At 40.3% G+C, this 22,550-nt stretch overlaps 1 protein-coding gene across 1 annotated transcript; it reads left to right on the top strand.

Moving 5' to 3' along the window:
• The first annotated feature begins 21,420 nt into the window (after positions 1-21,420).
• On the top strand, positions 21,421-22,041 carry LOC138909678 (uncharacterized). Its single transcript, XM_070200888.1, has one exon. It carries the CDS (start codon positions 21,421-21,423, stop codon positions 22,039-22,041), a length of 621 nt encoding a protein of 206 aa, XP_070056989.1.
• The last annotated feature ends 509 nt before the right edge of the window (positions 22,042-22,550 follow it).

Here is a 22,550-nt window from a genome sequence, read left to right as displayed (position 1 = left end):
CCTCTTCCGCACTAGCTACCTCCACATCCACTCCCAGATCAGCCATTGCGACACCACCTGCCTCACTGCCTGCACTAGCCAAGATTGCACTATTGGCACAACATGAAAATGCCAAAGTAGGCAAATTGACAAAAGAACTTCCATCGCTCATCCGACAAGCATTGGCCCCGATCCAAACCTCAGTAAGTGATCTTCAGAAGCAACATCTCTCATATGAGGATCCACTCAAGCACTTTGAAGCTCGCCTTGAGAAGGTTGATCGGGGAGAATCTGGGGACATGCCTCAACTCAAAAAAGATGTAGCTGAGCTCAAGTCAGGGTTGCATAAGATGCAGACACTGGAGTTTGATTTGACCACCCTTCTTCCAATGGAAGGGGGAGCGGGGCACTGACACCTCCCACGTACCAAGCTTTGATCGGGATTTCACAAATCTTCTGTCATCTGAGGAGGTACATGGCACTAATATCTCACAAGATCTGGATTCCGTTGCACACACCAACGATCATTCAGAAGAGAAATCTAGAGAGTCTCGTGAGGAAGGTGATGATTAGAGGGACAACAGAGGCAAACATATTGCCGTTTCCATAGATGCACTAGGTGAGGAGGAGGTGGATGTGCAGACAGCTATCGCACACTCCCTTGCAGATATGGTTGCCAGGGCTACTACCATGACGACACAACCATTATCTGGTGAGGCCAGCAGATCCCAGGTCCAGGGCCCAACTCCGTAACTGGCGGAGCTTCCTACTTTGGTCTCGGACACCATTGTCCAGTCAGAGGCTCCACCCACTGCCTCCAAAGTGTCACCTCCAAGCCCCATGGCCGCCTCAGATATTTCACCCATTGTCCAGTCAGAGGCTCCACCCACTGCCTCCATAGTGTCATCTCCCGGCCCCACGGCCGCCTCAGATATTCCAACCCCTCCAAGCGCCTAGTGCGCCCCAGGAAGCCCCTAAACTTTGCTCTTACTTTCTCAATGCATTGGGGACAATGCATGCTCTTAGGTTGGGGGTGGGGTAGTCAACCTTTGCACCTTGTATATAAACTCTTAGTCTTAATAATGTAGATTTGTATATAATAATGAATTCCTCTTGGGTTTTTTCCAAAGGTGTAATAGTAGAACCATGGTCGTAGAATAAAACATTTTAACTTGTTTGGTGCTGTTCTAGATTCAAGCATGTAATAAGTTTTTGTGGAATAAATTGCACCCTTCAAATTTTGTAAATAAAGGGGTAGTCATTCTTGAGAAATCGAGGCTCGTTCTTTGACTTTGTGCTTACTTAGAATCTCAAATATCATGTGATGAAGCATTGAATTGCCTTGTATTCACTTGAGAGCTGAAATTATGCCGATTCGAGCAGTTCATGCGTCGTGAGTGGTGAGAATTTGTGTAAATAATGCATGTTCTCAACTTGTAATGTCTAGAACTTGCCCGGTTGGTTCTTCAATGCAAATCTCAGGTTGATGATTGGGTGTCGATATGATCTTAGGTTCTCTTTGTGATTGCTAACTAGTTTTTGACCAAATTGACCTCCTTGATGCATGTATCATCCTAGTTATACCCGTTGAGCCTTTAACCTTTTATTTGGCCACTACATTACAAACCTTTACCCTTTTGTGAAATAATTCCCTCTTTTGAACTCGTCCCTCCTTGAATGTTGAGAATGAGGCTAAAAGCCTAAGTTGGGGGTGTTGGTATCAATTGGGAAATGGTGAACATGTTCATTGTGTGTAGAATCAAATACCTCAAAGTTGTGTTAGATAAAGATACTCAAGCTCCAATAGAAAAGCAAAAGAAAATATAGGTGTGTATATATATATAAAAATAAATATGGAGTTTTGAGAAAATTAGAGAGGTACTTTGAGGTGGTTCCATGTTGGTACTAGAGATAAATAAGGGCTATGTGGTAAAAAAAATGCAAAAGGAAAAAAATATGTGTAGCATTCAAGGAGGGTACAGTCACTATATTCCCAAATATTCATCCAACCTGTCCCGAAGCCTACACTACAGCTCGTAAAAAGTCCTTTTTGATCTACAACCAATTATTCCTGAGATAGCAATGAGTTAAAATAAGGGCAAGCATATGGACTGATACTTGTAGCACTTAGCCTTCTTCCTGAGTGCAAGAGTGTTTGATTGTATCCCCTGTACATATGTGTTGAGTTGGGGATTTTCTTTGATGTGAGCACGCATGAGTTGCAAGATTTAGCAGAAGTTTGGCTTCTTGAAGTAGGATACAAGTGCATATCTAGCTGTGGGTAGCATTCTGTCATTGATCTTGAGGCTCGAAGTTCACAAACTGATTATTCGAACTGATTAATGATCTTTGTCTTCAAAGAAGGGTGAATAAAAGAAGTTAGATGCTTGTTAGCTAACTATCAGCACCATCCATAGTCACTGCTACTTTGTGATCAGTCGGAAGTAGATTAGTAGGTTGACTTTTTAGTTGCTTGAGAGAAAGCAAGAGTCTAAGTTGGGGGTGTTGATGTATCGTAGAAATGCGGCACTTTTGATACTAATTACATAGACTTTAGCTCATCTTTTAAAGCATTATAAGTCATTTCTTATGTAATTTTGGGGAAACCAGACTTGAAGAGCTAAGAACATGAAAAAGATGACAAAAATTCATGGAAAGGAAGAAATGCGGCAGGTCTGCGACCGCAAAAATATTGTGCGGACCGCCGACCCATCGCAGAATGAAACAGAACATCCTAGTTTCTGAGAGTCTAGTCTGTGATCCATTGTGCGGTCGCATAACTCTTATGCGCACCGCATAGTGATCGCACAAATACAAAAGGAGTTCCAGTGAAGGTGACTTTGCGGTACGTTATGCGGTCGTGAAACCAATATGCGGACCGCATAACCATAATGCGATGCAAAACTGAAAAACTTTGTGATCAATTCTGCGGTGAAAAATGAAGATGTGCGGACCGCGAAAGTGTTCTGCGACCCATTCTGCGGTCGCAGACATGATATGCAGGGTCATTTTTGTCACTTTTTGACCACGATTTTTAGACCATTATAAAGAGAATGATTAGGGTTTTAGTGGACCATCTTGTCTGAAAAAGAGGCTATACTTAGAGCATTGAATACACCATTATTTTGGAAGCTTTTGGGATAGAATCCAAGAATTTATTCTCTTTGTAAGTTTTATGACTTTATTTATTACTTTGTTCTTGTATTCTAGTATGAGTAGCTAACTTTAAATACTAAGGTTGTGGACCCTAAGTGAGTGTAATGTTAATGGGTTTTTACCATTGAATATATATATAATAGTTGGTTGATTTCTATTCATTTCTTATACTTCATTTATGGTTGATGGTTGCAAACATTGACTAGTATCATTTGACTCTATCTTTACTTGGAAAAGTGGGTTAGGATTTGGTAGAATTGAATAGCAAGAACTCAAGGCTTTAAACTTTTTTTTTAATAAAATCGCTTAGGGATAAGAGGATTCTACTTGGCATAAATTAGTTGCTCTTAATTATAACTCTTTTATGTTTGGGAAGATCATAAAGAGGAAATACTACCTAGTTATTGAAAAATATAGGGTAGTCATTTAGGAACTATTTGCATATCAAAGGACCTTTAATTAGAAATATATCATATTAACACCGATAGCATTACATTCCATTGATTGGGACACAACCTTGCTTTCCTTAATCAAATCAATCACATTCTCTTAACAAAATAGTTTTCTTGACAATTCACAATTACAACACTCTTTTGAAACTAACGGAGTAGAATTACTATTTAAGTCAAGTTTCACACTACTCAAGTAATCTTTTCACATATATTCCCTGTGGGATTCGACCCTAACCTAGTTGGGTTATTATATTTGACGTCGATCGCCTTACACCATTGATTTAGGTGTAATTTGAGCGTATCACTTACCTCGTGAATTATGGGGGAATCCCTCTCCAAAATCGCCACTAGCCAAGCTTCTAAAGTCCAAAAATGAGAGAAATCTCCAAATCCTTCGATTATAACATCCTGTCCAGGCATCTCGCACCTGCGGAGAAATAGGCTGCACCTGCGGTTCCGCTTTTGTGGAAAATCCACCGCTTCTATGAAGCTCACTTAAGTCCCGACCAGCCGCTTCTGCGACTCTTTCCCCGCATCTGCAGAGTCAACTCTGCTTCAACGACAAAAGCCTCCAAGACCAACATCCGCTTCTACGACCAACTGCCCGCAGTTGCAACCACTGTCCAGCCTTGCCCAATTCCGCATCTGCGCCCTCCTGGCCACTTTTGCGGCTCCGCACCTTCGGCCAATTCCACGCAGGTGCAGTTACACTAGACCTGAACCCAACATATTTTCCATAAGTCCAAAATTCATTCCGATTTCAATCTGAATCACACCCGAGGCCACCTGGACCCCATCCAAACATACCAACATATCCTAAAATACAATACAAACTTAGTCAAAACCTCAAACTAAGTCAAACAACATCTAAAACACGAATCACACTCCAATTCAAGCCTATTGAAACTAATGGATTTCTAACTTCTACAATCGATGCCGAAACCTATCAAACCAAATTCGATTGACCTTAAATTTTGCACACCAGTCATAAATGATACAACAGATCTTTTTTCACTCCCGGAACTAAAATCCGAGCCTAGTATCAACAAAGTTAATTCTCGGTCAAACTTCTTAACCTTCCAAACCTTCAACATTCCAACTTTCGCCAATTGAATCCAAAACGACATACGGACCTCCAAATCAATATCCGGACATATTGCTAAGTGTAAAATAACCATACGAAGCTATTGGAACCATCAAATCTCCATTTCGGAGCCGTTCACACATATGAGTCAATATCCGGTCAACTCTTTCAACTTAATTGTCCCAATTTATTCCGAAACATCTCCGAAAGCAAACCAACTACCCGGCAAGTCACATTACCACAAATGAATATAGAATAATAAATGAGCTGGGTCATTACAATTAAAGAAAATTAAGATCAATCATGGTCACAGTTACTAATAGTTTATTATTTTTTAGATGATTTTCCTAAGGAAGTAGTATACTAAAAAGGAACTTTCACAGGCAATCCACAATATTTCTAGGCAAGGGTTTTTCATTTAATTCTTCATATAGGGTGCTTGGCCGATTTAATGTTTATAATCCTGTAGAGCTACAGACAATGGTATGATGGAAGAAATGTATAATGCTTATGAATCTACTGATGGATGGTCCTAAGGTTGAAATTTTTGTAATTTATTGCTTGTTCATGGAAGATCTTACATTAATAATGTCTTCTTCTGCTTTAAATGGAGACACGAGTTGTCTGCTATCAAATTGATTGAGGTTAAGAAGAAAAAAATGAAAGTATTCTTTCGAGATATTAGTTGTTCTCTTTTGATGATGTCTTCACCTGTTATATAGAGCACAAACAGAAAGCATTTGACTTTTTCTATTATAGTAGTAATTTGTGAGAGGAACAAATATATACTGTTGCAACAGCCTGTTCTGGAATTTTATGTGTTGTATTTTAAGATTCTATTTAGAGTACTTTATAAAAAAGGAAGGATGCTGCTTAGAGTTAAGGCACTGTGTGGCAAACTTACTGTGATACTAAATACGCAAGACATGAACATGTCTCTGTGTTTAGATTTTCTGTTTATGGTCATTATCATATTATTTTACACGGTACTACGCCCTTGAAAAAAAACTTACATCAACATTTATGGATTTCTTTTTGTTTTAACAGATTAGTTCTCTTAAAGGAGGAGAGATAAATTTTGGTAGTAATTGCCTTATGACGTTCTGACAATATTTTTTCCTTTGATGCAGTTCTAGGTTGATACTACCCTTCTGTTATTTCTGGTATTGAGACATTTTGGTGCAGATATCATTGGGGGAGGAGTTCAGGGAGTCTTCTTTCTTGAGAGATTTCTTTAGCATATTTTTATGATTGCACATGCTGCTTTTCTACTCCTATTACCATATGCACAAAATCTTAGAGTGGTAATAATAGTAGAAGGTCAAACTCAAAATGTCATATGGTTTTCCAAAAATTATCCTCCATTTCTTCTTTATTTGCCATAACTGTGTAAAATATTAGTTATTGAAGGTGGAAAAAAGGAAAACCTAAGTTTGCTGGAGTTCTGTTATTGATTCTCTTCCTATGTTGTAGTTACAAGTGTTGAAACTTAATTCTCAAAGAAATGCGTGAAGACTATGAGTGAGGTGGGACTCGAAAAATCTTAGCAATGAGTTGGCCGCAAAAAGCTAAAATACCAGGGAACATCAATCAAGAGGATGAAGCCAAAGTGCGCCAATTAAATTTAACATAAAGAAGCCTCGCTTGGTCACGAGAAGAAGTTGAATGTTCAATTGTGCGACCGTTTTATTTAAAAATTTAAACTGTTAGAGCACTTATAATTACTTCTTGACTCGAACTGCTACTGTCTCACCGGTTCGAGTGGCAATTCTCCAACTAACTAGCAACAGTGACGGAGTCAAAATTTTCACTAAGGGATGTCAAACGATGAAGGAATAAACTCCTGAAGAAGCCAAGTTGAGTGATTATATAGTATATATATATATTAAAATAAATTTTTACCTAGCTACACAATATAATTTCGCGGCGAAGGGTGTGAATTGACACCATTGCACATATATATCCACCTTTCTTGCCCTCAATTACCACCTCGCCCATGCAACAAAAGAAAAAAGAAACCTTCCAGCAAAAATGTTCCCATGAAACATTCCTTTTACGACCATAATCCCATGTTTTACCTTTCTGAGTTTAAGGTAGTGGATCCAGGTTTACAAACAATTTTGCAAATTCTTCCTTTTCTCTTCTTGCATAAGTACTTTGCTAAATTTCCACCTTGAATATGCCAAATGATCATTTCTGTTTATTCTTTTTACTAATTAAATATGTGTACTACACTTAAATTTCATAATGAAACCTTAATCCAAATAAACGTACTAGCTAATTCAGAGTTGTCATAAATCTTGTCAACAAAACCAGGCCATTAACTTCAGAATCTTTAGTATTTGGACTGAGTTTCTGAAATACATTAATCCAAGCAAAAGTGGTGCTGTAGGCATCAGTTCACTGAATATAAATGTTACAATCCATATTCGCGTATGTTAAATCACGTCGTAAGTTAGTCAACATAAATCCGAGAAGAGATTATCTTTGAGATGATAAGAAGTTAATCCTGTTGGTCTTAAATGTTACAAGGGTGTATAAGAGTGGTTAACAAGTATCAGAAGGTAGAAGTTAAACGAATCAAGTAATTGTCGGGCTTGCCACCAATGTCAATGTGTTGACGAAAATGTTCACTGAAAGCCGAACAAAAAAGGTAACTGTGTTGGAAGATGTGCAACCCATGTCAAATGAGGAGTACGAAGAAGCAAATTATGTCATCAATCCTCAAGGAGGATATCAAAGACAACCCTACCAAGGTTCAATATATGACCGAGCTTGTGGGTTCTCACACCGCATCTGTTCAAAAGTTGGAGATGCAAATGAGGGATCTCTCAAGAGATCAAAATTCGAAGCAAAAAGGCACGCTCCCAAGTGATACAATTGCAAACCCAAAAGGTAGTGGGAGTGGTCCAACTTCTTATTGTATGGTAATCACAACTCGAAGTGGGAAAGTACTTCAAGGAGAGAATGAACAAGTGGTTGAAGTGGAAGATTCTGAACGAGAAGTCGAGGCACAAGTTGAGGTACCAAATATTGTTGAAGTTGAAAGACTCCCGAAGAAGGTGAGAACTCAAGAAGTGAACCATGAATAGGTTAAGGGAAAGGTAATAGAGGCACCAAAAACTCTAGCACCAATTCCTAGACCTCCTCCTCCTTTCCCTCAAAGACTAGTTAGAAAGGTTGATGATAAAAAACTCGAAAAGTTCTATGACATTCTTAAGCAATTATCAGTGAACATTTCATTTGTGGAAGCATTTCAAGAGATGCCGGGTTTTGCTAAATACTTGAAGGACTTGATCACTATAAAGAAAACCCCAAGAATGAAGTGGTGAATGTGACTCACCGGGTTTGTTCCATCATTGCAACAACCGACGTCCAAAAGAAAAAGGACCCGTGAGCCTTCACCATTCCATGCACTATTGGATTGCGTGACTTTGCACGAGCCCTTTGTGATAATAGGGCTAGCATCAACTTAATGCCCCTTGCTATTTTCAAGCAAGCGGGATTAGGTATGCCTAGGCCTACAAGTATGAGGTTGCAAATGGCCGACCGTTCAAAAAAGTGACCGGTGGGAATAGTTGATGATGTACTTGTGAAAGTGGGAAAGTTTTTTCTCCCTGCTGACTTTGTTATTCTCAATTGTGCCATTGATAAAGAGATCCCTATCATCTTGAGGAGACATATTCCTTGCTACCGGGAGGGCACTCATGGACTCGGAACGGAATGAGATCAAGTTCTGAGTTAAAGAGGAAGAAGTTACCTTTCAAGTAAGTAAGGGTATTAAATTGCCACATGCATACTAGAGTATCTCAATCATTGATGTTGTTGATGAGGTAGAAGATGCAGTCCAGGTGAAGATGGAAGAGGTATGACTTGGCGAGGCATTGATGGCTATTTTGGTAAATTTTGATAGTGAGGACATGGAAGGATACGTGGAATCGGTGAATATATTGGAAGGGCTTGGGTCCTACACTTATCCACCAAAGAAGATTTCTCTTGACTTAGAGAATAGATTCACTCCTCCCGCTAAGCCTTCAATTATCGAGCCGCCACTACCTGAGCTCAAGCCACTTCCGCCGCACTTAAGGTATAAATTTCTTGGCTCTAATGAAACTCTACCCGTAATTGTTTCTTCTTTGTTGAATGATGTGCAGGTTGAACACTTATTGGATACCTTGATGGAGCACAGATAGGCCATTGGTTGGACTATAGCAGATATCCGAGGGATTCCCGCTGGAATTTGTGAGCACGAGATACAATTGGAGCACGAGATCAAACCTAGTGTGGAGGATCAAAGAAGGTTAAATCCTTCCATGCAAGAGGTGGTGAAGAAAGAGATCATAAAATGGTTGGATGTCGGGGTTGTCTACCCCATTACCGATAGTCCTTGGGTGAGTTAGGTGCAATGTGTGCCAAAGAAAGGGGGCATGACCGTTATTCAAAATGAAAAAAATGAACTCATCCCAACGAGGATGGTGACCAGGTGGAGAGTTTGCATAGACTACCAGAAGCTTAATAGTGCTACTTGCAAAGACCATTTCCATATGCCTTTTATTGATCATATGCTTGATCGGCTAGCGGGGAGGTTATTTTATTGCTTCTTGGATGGTTACTCTGGCTACTACCAAATCAACACCTCCTTGGAGGACAAAGATAAGACGACATTCATATGTCAGTATGGAACCTTTTCTTTTAGCTAGATGCCATTTGGGCTATGCAATGCCCCGACTACTTTTCCAAGATGCATGATGTCAATCTTCTCGGACATGGTGAAGGACTTAATAGAGGTATTCATGGATGACTTCTCTGTAGTTGGTGATTCTTTTGAGCATTGCCTTGCCAACCTTAGGCAAGTGCTCAAAAGATGTGGGGAAACAAACATTATACTCAATTGGGAAAATGTCACTTCATGGTGAACGAGGGTATTGTTCTTGGCCACAAAATGTCCAAGCAAGGCATAGAGGTTGATTGGGCAAAGATCGAGATCATTTCCATGATTCCTCCTCCCATTTTGGTAAAGGGTGTTCAGAGCTTTTTGGGGCATGCTGGTTTTTACAAGCGATTTATCAAGGACTTCTAAAACATTTAAAGTCCCATGTGCAAGCTCCTTGAAAATGATTTTAAGTTTGAGTTCGATGAGAAGTGCCTCAAAGCTTTTGAGGAATTGAAAGCAAGGCTCTCCGCGACACTTATTATTGTCACACCCGATTGGTTTTTCCATTTGAACTCATGTGTGACGCCAGTGGTGTAGCTATTGGAGCAGTACTTGGTCAACAGCATAACAAGGTTCTTCATCCTATCTACTATGCAAGCAAGACACTCAATGGTGCACAAATGAATTACACTGTAACTGAGCAAGAACTACTTGCTATTGTCTATGATTTTGAAAAATTTAGGGCCTATTTGTTGGGATCCAAAGTGATAGTCTATACCGATCATTCTTCTTTACGCTACCTTATGGAGAAGAAGGATGCTAAACCAAGATTGATTAGGTGGATTCTCTTGTTACAAGAGTTTGACTTTGAAGTCAAAGATCGAAAAGGAACAAAGAATCAAGTTGCAGATCACTTATCTTGGCTTGAAGAGGCAGGGAGACCAAATGAAGATCTTGAAATTAATGATGCCTTCTCATATGAGCACTTATTAGCAATATCTAGCACCTCCACTCCTTTGTAAGCCGACATCGCTCACTTCTTGGTGAGTGACCTTATCCCCGATGGATTGGAAGCTTATCAAAAGAAAAACTTATTGCGGGAGTGTAGGCAATACTATTGGGAGGAACCTTTTTATTCCGGATTTGCGCCGACAACATCATTCGGCATTATGTTCCGGAAGATGAAGTAATTAAAATTACAAAGCATGTCATGACTCCCCATTTGAGGTCACCACGGTGGAAATTGTACTGTGGCAAAAGTGCTTGAATGTGGCTATTATTGGCCATCGATCTACCAAGATGCAAATCAAATGGTCAAGGCATGTGATCAATGTCAAAGACTAGGGTCAATTTCTAGAAGGCATGAGATACCTATGAACTTTGTGATGGAGGTCGAGATCTTTGATGTGTGGGGGGTGGATTTCATGGGTCCCTTCATAAGATCTTATGGCATGACATATATCTTGGTGCAAGTAGATTATGTCTCCAAATGGGCTGAGGCAATTGCCTTGCCGAACAATGAGGCAAGAAGTATAACCGCTTTCTTGAAGAAGAACATATTTACTCGGTTTGGAACCCCAAGAGCCATCCTTAGTGATGGCGGTTCTCATTTTTACAACAAAGCTTTTGCCGGGTTGCTCGAAAAATATGGAGTTAAGCACAATGTGGCTACCCCTTATCATCCTCAGTCAAGCGGTCAAGTTGAAGTCTCCAACCGGGGGATCAAAAATATTTTAGCAAAAACTGTTAAAGCAAACAGAACTGAAAGGTCAAAGAAGCTGGATGATGCATTGTGGGCCTATCGAACAACATTTAAGACACCCATTAACACCTTACCTTACCTATTGATTTTTGGTAAGGCTTGTCACTTTCTAGTGGAACTTTAACACAACGCCATGTGGGCATTGAAAAAGTTAAATCTTGACTGGGCCGATGCTGCTAATTTAAGGATGACACAACTCAACGAGATGGAAGAGTTCCGTTTCCATGCCTACGAGAATGCAGCCATGTATAAAGAAAGAATAAAGTTTGTTCATGACAAGAAGATTTTGAAGTGGGAATTAAAATCTGGTCTCTTGGTCTTACTCTTCAACTCAAGATTGAAGTTCTTTCTGGGCAAACTCAAATCCAAATAGTCTGGCCCGTTCAAAGTTGTGAATGTGTCTTCCTATGGTGCTATTAAATTAGAATCCGAGGACGGGACTCGAACTTTTAAAGTAAATGGCCAAAGTGTCAAGCATTACCTCGGAACCATTGGAGAAAGGCAACTGGTAGAATAATTCGCACTCAAGGATGGTCTTGTACCAATCCCCACCAATGATTAGCCAAAATGGGGGCAACATCATCGTGCCACGACATTAAATTGTTTGGTTAGATTTTAATTTTGGTAGGTTTATTTGTAAGTGTTGAACAGTTTGACATGTCTGTTAGAATGCAGGTTACCCAAAATACAAAGAAATATGATGCAAAGGCTGAGGGAAAATGAAGGAAACAAGCTGAGCTTTAGCTGTTGTTCTGCGGCAACTTATGCGTCCGCATAAAGGGTTCGCGGACCGCATAATGGTCACAGACATAAGCAAAACACCATTCAAACTAGGCCTTAAAAATGCGGAGCGAATTAAACTTTTGTGGCCTGCAGAATCATTCTGCGACCACTGAGTGGATCACAAATCTGTTGCGCACCACCCAGGTACTAAACCATCACAAAACACATATGCGGCTGCATAATATGTTATGCGGTGGCCTTTATACCAAAAAAATCCTCAGGTATTAAACCCTACTTCTTTCTGTCTCTCACTTCCATCTATCATCTCTAATCTCACACACCGAAGCAGAAACATCACGCAAAAGAAAAACACTGAGAAAAATAAAAAGAATTTGAAAAGAAAGGCTCACCCTGCTCGCGATTCACACCAAAGTGGCTTGCTCGATCGTCTGACATTTGGTATCTAAAGTTCCAACATTTCTCTTGCTTAGTTAAGTTCAATATTGTCGTGTGTTTTCACACGCCTCATTCTCCCCTCTCATCCATGATACCCTTCTATATCTACCCAACTTCTTATCTCTTGTTATGGAAATCAACTTTGGGGGAAAATATATGTTGTGGGTCGATCAAAATTTGGGGGTTAGAATTAGGGGACTGATTTGATTATGGGGGTTGGTGATTTGTGACAATTTGCATTAGATATTTTTAGGCTGAGCATGAAATCGATTTAATGTTGAGTGTGTGTATTTCTCTCTCACAACTTGAGCATTTGGTACTGAGTGTGCATAAAGGTTACATGTGAGTGCATTTTTTAGTCGATGATCTTTGCGGTCCGCATAACTGTTTTGCATTCAGCAGAGTCATCGCATTCTGTACGCTTGAGAGTTTTCTAAGAGCCAAAATGCGGTTGAGTCTGCGGCCGCAGAAATGGTTTGCGGACCGCAAAATGATCGAAGACCTCATCAGAATCAAGCTTTATTCAAATTTCAAAATGCGACCGATCTGCAGTTGCAAACTTATTCTGCGACCACTTCTGTGGCCCCCATAATTCTTTTTTACTTCTGATGGTTATCTTCTGCTTGTGGTTTGCGGTCCGCAGAGTTGTTCTGCGATCGCATAACTGCTCGCAGAACAATTTATGTCTCTCATTTCTATGCCATTTATTACACATGCCCTACCTTGTACTAACTCCTCGTTAATTGGTAGGAATGGAACCAAAGAAATATTTAGCATCGCGAACACCCACCACTTGAGGAAAGCAAAAGGCTGCAGCTATAAGTCCACAATCACAGCAATCCCAACACAAAATGGCCCGACACATCGAGAAATTCATCTGAGCCTACCTCCCAGTCTGAAAAGGAGGAGGCACAACTTGACCTTATGCCACTAGTTGACCTCGAGGACGAAGCACGCAGAAAGAATGGTGAGGATCTCAGGTTTAGGATTACTGGCTCTTGGACATTGTACAGAGATGGCCTGGCAAAACGAATGACCCTTGAAGAAAAGCAGTTGAGTTTGAACGTTCTTAAAGAACACTACCCCCATGTGCTTGAAAATATCAAAAAGAGGGGATGGTAGTTTTTCACTAAGGTTCCGGGGGAGTACAACGAGACGCTTGTTAGGGAGTTTTATGCTGCATCCAGGAACTCAGAACAAAAGAGAAACCGTAAATACTTGAACTCTGTCTTAGTCCGAGGAGTTGAAATACTCTGTGATTCCCCATCAATCAATGAAGTATATTTCTAAGAGTGGGAGCCAGGCATGGCAGAATATAAGGCAAAGATTGCAAATAAGGAATATGAGCGTGCTTGGGTAGCCTCTGTCATAGCCAAGGGAACTCCGCCCTGGATTGCACCGCGCTAGAAGATTCACAAGAGGGATTTCACCCAAGAAGGCCGGTATTGGCTAAGTTTTGTCTGTTATCGTATACTGCCTACGAGAAATGAGACCGACATCAGTATCAAGAAGGCGATCCTTATTGCTTGCATCATGTCGGGTATCAAGATTGATGTGGGAGAGCTTATATTCCCTGAGATTGGGATCCGGGCAAACCAGCAAGAAACCTCGCTCCCTTTTCCATGCTTAATACATGCTTTGTGTTAAGATGCGGCGGTTCCTCTCTTCCCCAAACATGCCCGCATAGAAAAAGCTGTTCAGGACATTGACATCACTGGGCACAATGATGCTGCAGATAAAGTGATCGAAGATCCACCAGAGCAATCACTCACTCTCCCTCCGGACTCTTCCGCCTCAGCAACACATGCTGCCTCATCAGTGCCAGACACCTCTTCCGCACCAGCTACCTCCACATCCACTCCCAGATCAGCCACTGTGACACCACCTGCCTCACTGCCTGCACTCTCCAAGCTTTGTCTACTGGCACAACACGCAAATGCCAAAGTAGACAAATTGACAAAAGAACTTCCATCACTCATCCGACAAGCATTGGTCCCGATCCAAACCTCAGTAAGTGATCTTCAGAAGCAATATCTATCGTATGAGGATCGACTCAAGCACTTTGAAGCCCGCCTTGAGAAGGTTGACTGAGGTGAAGCTAGGGACATGCCTCAACTCAAAAAAGATATAGTTGAGCTCAAGTTAGGGCTGCATAAGATGCAGACACTGGAGTTTGATTTGACCACCCTTCTTCCAGTGGAAGGGGAGAAGGGCACTAGTACCTCCCACGTACCAAGCTTTGATTTGGATATCACAAACCTTCTGTCAGCTGAGGAGGCACATGGCACTGATATCTCACAATCTTCGGGTTCCGTTGCAAACACTGACGATCATTCAGATGGGGAATCTGTAGAGTCTCGTGAGGAAACTGATGAGGAAGAGATACTTGAGGAGGGTGATGATCAGAGGGACAATAAAGGCAAACAAGTTGCCATTTCTACAGATGCATCGGGCGAGGAGGAGGTTGATGTGCAGACAGCTATCGCACACTCCCTTGCATATATGGTTGTTAGGGATACTATCATGACCACATAGCCATCATCTGGTTAGACCAGCAGATCCCAGGTCTAGGACCCAACTCCGCAACTGGCAGAGCTTCCTACTTTGGTGTCAGACACCATTGTCCAGTCAGAGGCTCCACCCACTGCCTCCACAGTGTCAGCTCCCAACCCTACGGCTGCCTCAGATATTTAACCCAATATCCTGTTAGAGGATCCACCCACTGCCTCCACAGTGTCAACTCCAGGCCCCACGGCCTCCTCAGATATTCCAACACCTCCAACCGCCTAGTGCGTCCCAGGAAGCCCCTAAACTTTGCTCTTACCTTTTCAATGCATTAGGGACAATGCATGCTCTTAGGTTGGGGGTGGGGTAGTCAACTTTTGCAACTTGTATATAAACTCTTAGTCTTAATAATGTAGATTTGTATATAATAATGAATTCCCCTTGGTTTTTTTCCAAAGGTGTAATAGTAGAACCATGGTCGTAGTATAAAACGTTTTGACTTGTTTGGTGCTTTTGTTCTAGATTCAAGCATGTGATAAGTTTTTGTGGAATAAATTGCACCCTTCAAATTTTGTAAATAAACGGGTAGTCATTCTTGATAAATCGAGGCTCGTTCTTTGACTTTGTACTTATTTAGAATCTCAAATATCATGTGATGAAGTATTGAATTACCTTGTATTCACTTGAGAGCTGAAATTATGCCTATTCGAGCAGTTCATGCATCTTGAGTGGTGATAATTTGTGTAAATAATGCATGTTCTATACTTGTAATGTCTAGAACTTGCCCGATTCGTTCCTCAATGCAAATCTCAGGTTGATGATTGGGTGTCGAAATGATCTTAGGCTCTCTTTGTGATTGCTAACTAGTTTTTGACCAAATTGACCTCCTTGGTGCATGTATCATTCTAGTTATCCCCGTTGAGCCTTTAACCTTCTATTTGGCTACTACATTACAAACCTTTACCCTTTTGTGAAATAATTTCTTCTTTTGAACTCGTCCCTCCTTGAATGTTGAGAATGAGGCTAAAAGACTAAGTTGGGGGGTGGTAAAGATGTTCATTGTGTGTAGAAGCAAATACCTCAAAGTTGTGTTAGATGAAGATACTCAATCTTCAATAGAAAAGCAAAGGAAAATATAGGTGTATGTATATATATATATATATAGAATCAGGCATGTGTGAGTATAGAATTTGGTCATGCCTTTGCCATTGAAAAAGTTCTGCACAAAGTCTATTATATCATACTTGATGATATTTTAGCACTTTTGATAAAAGGTGCCATTAAATCCATCTGGTCCAGCTGCACTTGAAGCATTCATACTAAACACGACGTTTCTAATTTCTTCATCATCTGGAATAGCATTGAGCAGATCATTATCTTCCTCAGTGATACATCTTGGGATACAGTTAAGCATATCATAATCCCGGAATTGATGTTGCAGGTTAAAGAGGTACTTAAAGTGATGCACAACCACCTTAGAAATATTATCATCACCTTGGACACAGGAGCCTCTGTAATCCTTGATTGTGTGAAGTTGAAGTCTACTTCTTCTATTTCTAATTAAGCTATAAAAGTATTTGGTGTTATTTTCCCCTTCTTCAAACCATTTTGCTGAGCTTTCTGTCTTAGGAGAGCATCTTGCATACCCAACCACTTGATGTATTCAGCCTGCCCTTTATTGAGCTCTTTTTGGATTGATCAGTATTATTAAGGGTGTCAATCTCTTCAAGGTTTACCATTTTAGCTTCCCAGATGTTGACTTGTTCTTAAACATTCCCTACCATCTCTTTCGACCATCGAGTGACTTCCTTACTAAGTAGTTTCAATTTCTGTTGTAGCCTCCACATGGAATTTCCAGGAAATTGTGTGCCCCAAACCTCTTCTACCAGATTCATGAATGATGGTTTCTCTGCCCAGAAATCCAGAAGTTTAAAGTACTTGATACCAGCTTGAAGTTCCTTCTGACACTTGATGAGGAGTGGCCTATGATCTGAGCTAGCAAGGTGTTTGACCATGTTACTCTGGAATAATTGGGCCCATGGATCATTAACAAAGACTCTGTCGAGTCTCTTCCAAATCCTTTTTCTAGCTTTTCAGTTGTTGCACCATATGAATTTAGGGCCTAAAAAACCCAAATCCGCAACCTGGCAATTATCCATACAGCTACTAAACTCAAAACTTCTTATGCATTCTGTGAGGATTGCCTCCTTTATTCTCATCTGGATCCATTATGACATTGAAGTCACCCCAATGCACCAATGACCTTTGATATGCATGTGAATATCTTCCACACTGCTCCAAAGTTCTCTCCTTTTGTTAGCAGTACATTTTGCATATACTGCTGTGAGGTATATATCACAGTTTGCAGGATTGTAGTGCATCTTGATGGTAAGCTGCTGGTCATTATTATCAATCACACTGGTTTGGCAGTTGCCCGACCAAAGAAACTAAATTTGACCATTCGTGCTGGGCACACAGTGTTGAAAGCCTAAGAATTTCATGTACCTGTCAATGTTGTTTATACTAACAAAAGGTTCAAAAATAGCGACAAGTTCCACATTGTACATGTTGATGAGTTTTTTAAGCCTGGGAATGACTTTTTTTGATTTCACACCTCTAATATTCCAAAAGATGGAATTAATCATGAAATCGAGAGAAAATTAGTTTGTACTCCCTTCCACATTGGAAGTGTTCCGCTTGTCTTTTATTTTCTTTCCGATCTTCTTGTTTCCGTTCTTACCCTTTTTGACCAGGGAGAAACCATCATTATCTTCATGGTTGCTTTGGGCACTTTGTATCTGATCCTCGGAAATCCTCATTGTGACTTTATTTGGAGAATTAACCTTTATCTGTTGATCTGCTTCCTTCCTAGTTTGTAGTTTATTTGTCGATGTCTGTGGAGATTCTAGCTCAAGTTGAACCACCATATTAATTCCTGGCATTACTTTGATCTCTGAAGGTATGCTAACTGATACCTCGTTTGTTGTGAGGTATTTAGTTAGGTCGTATTGAGCCTGTCCTTTTTCATGAGCCATATTTCCTTGAATATTGGTAGATTCTTGCACTATCTGTTCCGCCCCTCATAATTTCTGTTTGCTTGATTGAAGTTACAACACTCTTTGGAATCATTGTTAGTGTCGCTTTCGCTGTTTTCCTCTTTGTTTCCTATATCTTGGTTCACACAAATGTTACTATCATCTGCCTTATCTCCTTGCTCTTGTTGCTGTCAAATGGCCTGTTCAACCTTGTCTTTCTTAATTTTTTTTGCTGCCACTAGTTTGACACCACATAGGCTTAAAGGTCACATTGGCTTTCTTTTTGGGAAGCCTCTTTTGTTTGCTGATTTTCTTCTTTTTCTTGGAGGTTCTAGCTTTAATGTATTTGACTTCTTCCATCTTATCTTTGTGTTTGATGGCCACGTCTCTTTGAAGATCTCCATGATTTTGAATTTTTTCATTCGCTTCAGTTTGTCTGATAGCATCATTGGTCCGAAACAGATTCGATTTTTGCTATGTCCCTTTGATGCTGCTACTTCCACAATTCCCTGGGCATTTCCTATCTCTTTGAATGAGGTAAGTTCAGCTTCAATAGCTTCTTTACTTCTCTTGATCTCAGCCTCCCTTTCCTCCGCAACTTTCTTCCTTTCAATGGCCCGACAATTTAGTAGATTGTGCCCCAATTTTCTGCAGTATTTACAGTACTTAGGTATTCCTTCATATTCGAGTTTTTGTACAAATCCTTTTTGAGGAGCATTGTCATAAAGTTGTCCCACATACACTGATTCTGGTTGTGGTGTTAACAAGTCAATTTCAACTCTTACCTTAGCCACACTTGGCCTAGTTCTGCCTCTAGTTGCCAAATCCATTTCGAGCGGAGTACCAATAGTACTAACCACTTGTTTGACATACTGCCATGTATGCATATGAAAAGGAAGGCCAGGAAGGAGTACCCATACAGGAGCAATTGGGAGGTCCTCTTCCGGTTTGAAATTTGGTGACCACTTTTGAAGCCACATTTGTTGGCCCTCAATCTCCATGACTCGTTAGAACCAAACCATGGAGAAATCTTCATCATTAGTGAAATCTAGAAATACATTGAAGTTATCGTACACCCCAATTTTGGTCGATCCTTTTAGTGAGATCAATTCCTTAAATTTAGACCTAATTCGGTCTATTTGGGGATGAGGTTTAAGAAATCTGCCACCAAGAGTGAATTTATATTCGGATGCCATGATTCCATAATAGTCTGATGCTTTGAACATGATTGCCGGCATACCATCGTGGGTGGTATGTGTTGCAATCAATGAATCTCGATCCTGGCAGTTAGGGCTCGCAGATGAGTTTGGGGAATTTGTGATTGTGGTTGCATAAGATGATTTACCTTCGATTGCTTCATTGGTTTGCTTCGCTTGTGTGGTAGCAGTGTTTTGCCCATCCAGACGCGCCGGAATGCCGCCGTCCGGTGGGTCCATGGGGTGGAGCGTGTGGGATACTCGCGAGAGAAATGTTACCGTTGGGGTGTTGAGAGAGATATAGGATTTTGTTACTCAATACTGTTTCAAGAATTCAATAATGGGTTTGTTGTTTTAACAGATTAGTTCTCTTAAAGGAGGAGAGATAAATTTTGGTAGAAATTGCCTTATGACGTTCTGACAATATTTTTTCCTTTGATGCAGTTCTAGGTTGTTACTACCCTTCTGTTATTTCTGGTATTGAGATATTTTTGGTACAAATATCATTGGGGGAGGAGTTCAGGGAGTCTTCTTTCTTGAGAGATTTCTTTAGTATATTTTTATGATTGCACATGCTGCTTTTCTACTCCTATTACCATATGCACAAAATCTTAGAGTGGTAATAATAGTAGAAGGTCAAACTCAAAATGTCATATGGTTTTCCAAAAATTATCCTCCATTTCTTCTTTATTTGCCATAACTGTGTAAAATATTAGTTATTGAAGGTGGAAAAAAGGAAAACCTAAGTTTGCTGGAGTTCTGTTATTGATTCTCTTCCTATGTTGTAGTTACAAGTGTTGAAACTTAATTCTCAAAGAAATGCATGAAGACTATGAGTGAGGTGGGACTCGACAAATCTTAGTAATGAGTTGGCCGCAAAAAGCTAAAATACCAGGGAACATCAATCAAGAGGATGAAGCCAAAGTGCGCCAATTAAATTTAACATAAAGAAGCCTCGCTTGGTCACGAGAAGAAGTTGAATGTTCAATTGTGCGACCGTTTTATTTAAAAATTTAAACTGTTAGAGCACTTATAATTACTTCTTGACCCGAACTGCTACTGTCTCACCGGTTCGAGTGGCAATTCTCCAACTAACTAGCAACAGTGACGGAGTCAAAATTTTCATTAAGGGGTGTCAAACGATGAAGGAGTAAACTCCTGAAGAAGCCAAGTTGAGTGATTATATAGTATATATATATATATATTAAAATAAATTTTTACCGAGCTACACAATGTAATTTCGCGGCGAAGGGTGTGAATTGACACCATTGCACATATATATCCACCTTTCTTGCCCACAATTACCACCTCGCCCATGCAACAAAAGAAAAAAGAAACCTTGTAGCAAAAATGTTCCCATGAAACATTCCAGTCATTTCTAAAGAGAGATGAAAAGTAACGAGAACTTTTACGACCATAATCCCATGTTTTACCTTTCTGAGTTTAAGGTAGTGGATACAAGTTTACAAACAATTTTGCAAATTCTTTTTTTTCTCTTGCACAAGTACTTCGCTAAATTTCCACCTTGTGTATGCCAAAGAATCATTTCTATTTATTCTTTTTACTAATTAAATATGTGTACTACACTTAAATTTCATAATGAAACCTTAATCCAAATAAACGTACTAGCTAATTCAGTGTTGTCATGAATCTTGTCAACAAAAACAGGCCATTAACTTCAGAATCTTTAGTATTTGGACTGAGTTTCTGAAATACATTAATCTAAGCAAAAGTGGTGCGGTAGGCATCAGCTCACTGAATATAAATGTTACAACCCATATTCGCGTATGTTAAATCACGTCGTAAGTTAGTCGACGTAAATCCGAGAAGAGATTATCTTTGAGATGATAAGAAGTTAATCATGTTGGTCTTAAATGTTACAAGGGTGTATAAGAGTGGTTAACAAGTATTAGAAGTTAAAAGTTAAATGAATCAACTAATTGCCGGGCTTGCCACCAATGCCAACGTGTTGACGAAAATGTTCACTGAAAGCCAAACAAAAAAGGTGAATGTGGTGGAAGATGTGCAATTCATGTCAAATGAGGAGTACGGAGAAGCAAATTATGTCAACAATCCTCAAGGATGATATCAAAGACAACCCTACCAAGGTTCTAAATATGACCGAGCTTGTGGGTTCTCACACCGCATCTATTCAAAAGTTGGAGATGCAAATGAGGGATCTCTCAAGAGATCAAAATTCGAAGCAAAAAGGCACGCTCCCAAGTGATACAATTGCAAGTGGTCCAACTTTTTATTGTATGGAAATCACAACTCGAAGTGGGAAACTACTACAAAGAGAGAATGAACAAGTGGTTGAAGTGGAAGATTCTGAACAAGAAGTCGAGTCACAAGTTGAGGTGCCAAATGTTGTTGAAGTTGAAAGACTCCTGAAGAAGGTGAGAACTCAAGAAGTGAACCATGAATAGGTTAAGGGAAAAGTCAATAGAGGCACCAATAACTCAAGCGCCAATTCCCAGACCTCCTCCTCCTTTCCCTCAAAGACTAGCTAGAAAGGTTGATGATAGCAAAATCGAAAAGTTCTATGACATTCTTAAGCAATTATCAGTGAACATTTCATTTGTGGAAGCATTTCAAGAGATGCCAGTTTTTGCTAAGTACTTGAAGGACTTAACCATTCCATGCACTATTGGATTGCGTGATTTTGCACGATCCTTTTGTGATAATGGGGATAGCATCAACTTAATGCCCCTTGCTATTTACAAGCAAGCGGGATTAGGAATGCCTAGCCCTACAACTATGAGGTTGCAAATAGCCGACCGTTCAATAAAGCGACCAGTGGGTATAGTTGATGATGTACTTGTGAAAGTGGGTAAGTTTTTCCTCCTCGCTGACTTTGTTATTCTCGATTGTGCTGTTGATAAAGAGATCCCTATCATCTTGAGGAGACCTTTCCTTGCTACCGGGAGGGCACTCATGGACTCAGAACGAAATGAGATCAAGTTCCGAGTAAATGACGAAGAAGTTACCTTTCAAGCAAGTAAGGGTATGAAATTGCCACATGCATACGAGAGTATCTGAGTCATTGATGTTGTTGATGAGGTAGAGGATGCAGTCGAGGTGAAGATGGAAGAGGAATGCCTTGGTGACGCATTGGCGGCTATTTTGGTAAATTTCTATGGTGAGGACATGGAAGGATACGTGGAATCGGTGAATACATTGGAAGGGATTGGGTCCTACACTTATGCACCAAAGAAGCTTTCTCTTAACTTAGAAAATAGATTCACTCCTCCCGCTAAGCCTTCAATTATCGAGCCTCCACAACTTGAGCTCAAGCCACTTCCGCCACACTTAAGGTATAAATTTCTTGGCTCTAACGAAACTCTACCCTTAATTGTTTCGTCTTTGTTGAATGATGTGCATGTTGAACACTTATTGGATACCTTGAGGGAGCAAAGGCAGGCCATTGGTTGGACTATAGCAGATATCCGAGGGATTCCCGCTGGAATTTGTGAGCACAAGAGACAATTGGAGCACGAGAGCAAACCTAGTGTGGCGGATCAAAGAAGGTTAAATCCTTCCATGCAAGA

Source organism: Nicotiana tomentosiformis, chromosome 4 (assembly GCF_000390325.3).
Source record: "Nicotiana tomentosiformis chromosome 4, ASM39032v3, whole genome shotgun sequence".
Taxonomy (NCBI): Eukaryota; Viridiplantae; Streptophyta; class Magnoliopsida; order Solanales; family Solanaceae; genus Nicotiana; species Nicotiana tomentosiformis.
The sequence above is the reverse complement of the archived record's forward strand: the minus strand, read 5'-3'. Positions and strand labels throughout refer to the sequence as shown.

What these genes read in the sequence shown, in the direction of transcription:
- LOC138909678 (XM_070200888.1), top strand. Translation starts at nt 21,421, where the DNA reads ATGAATAGGTTAAGGGAAAAGTCAATAGAGGCACCAATAACTCAAGCG.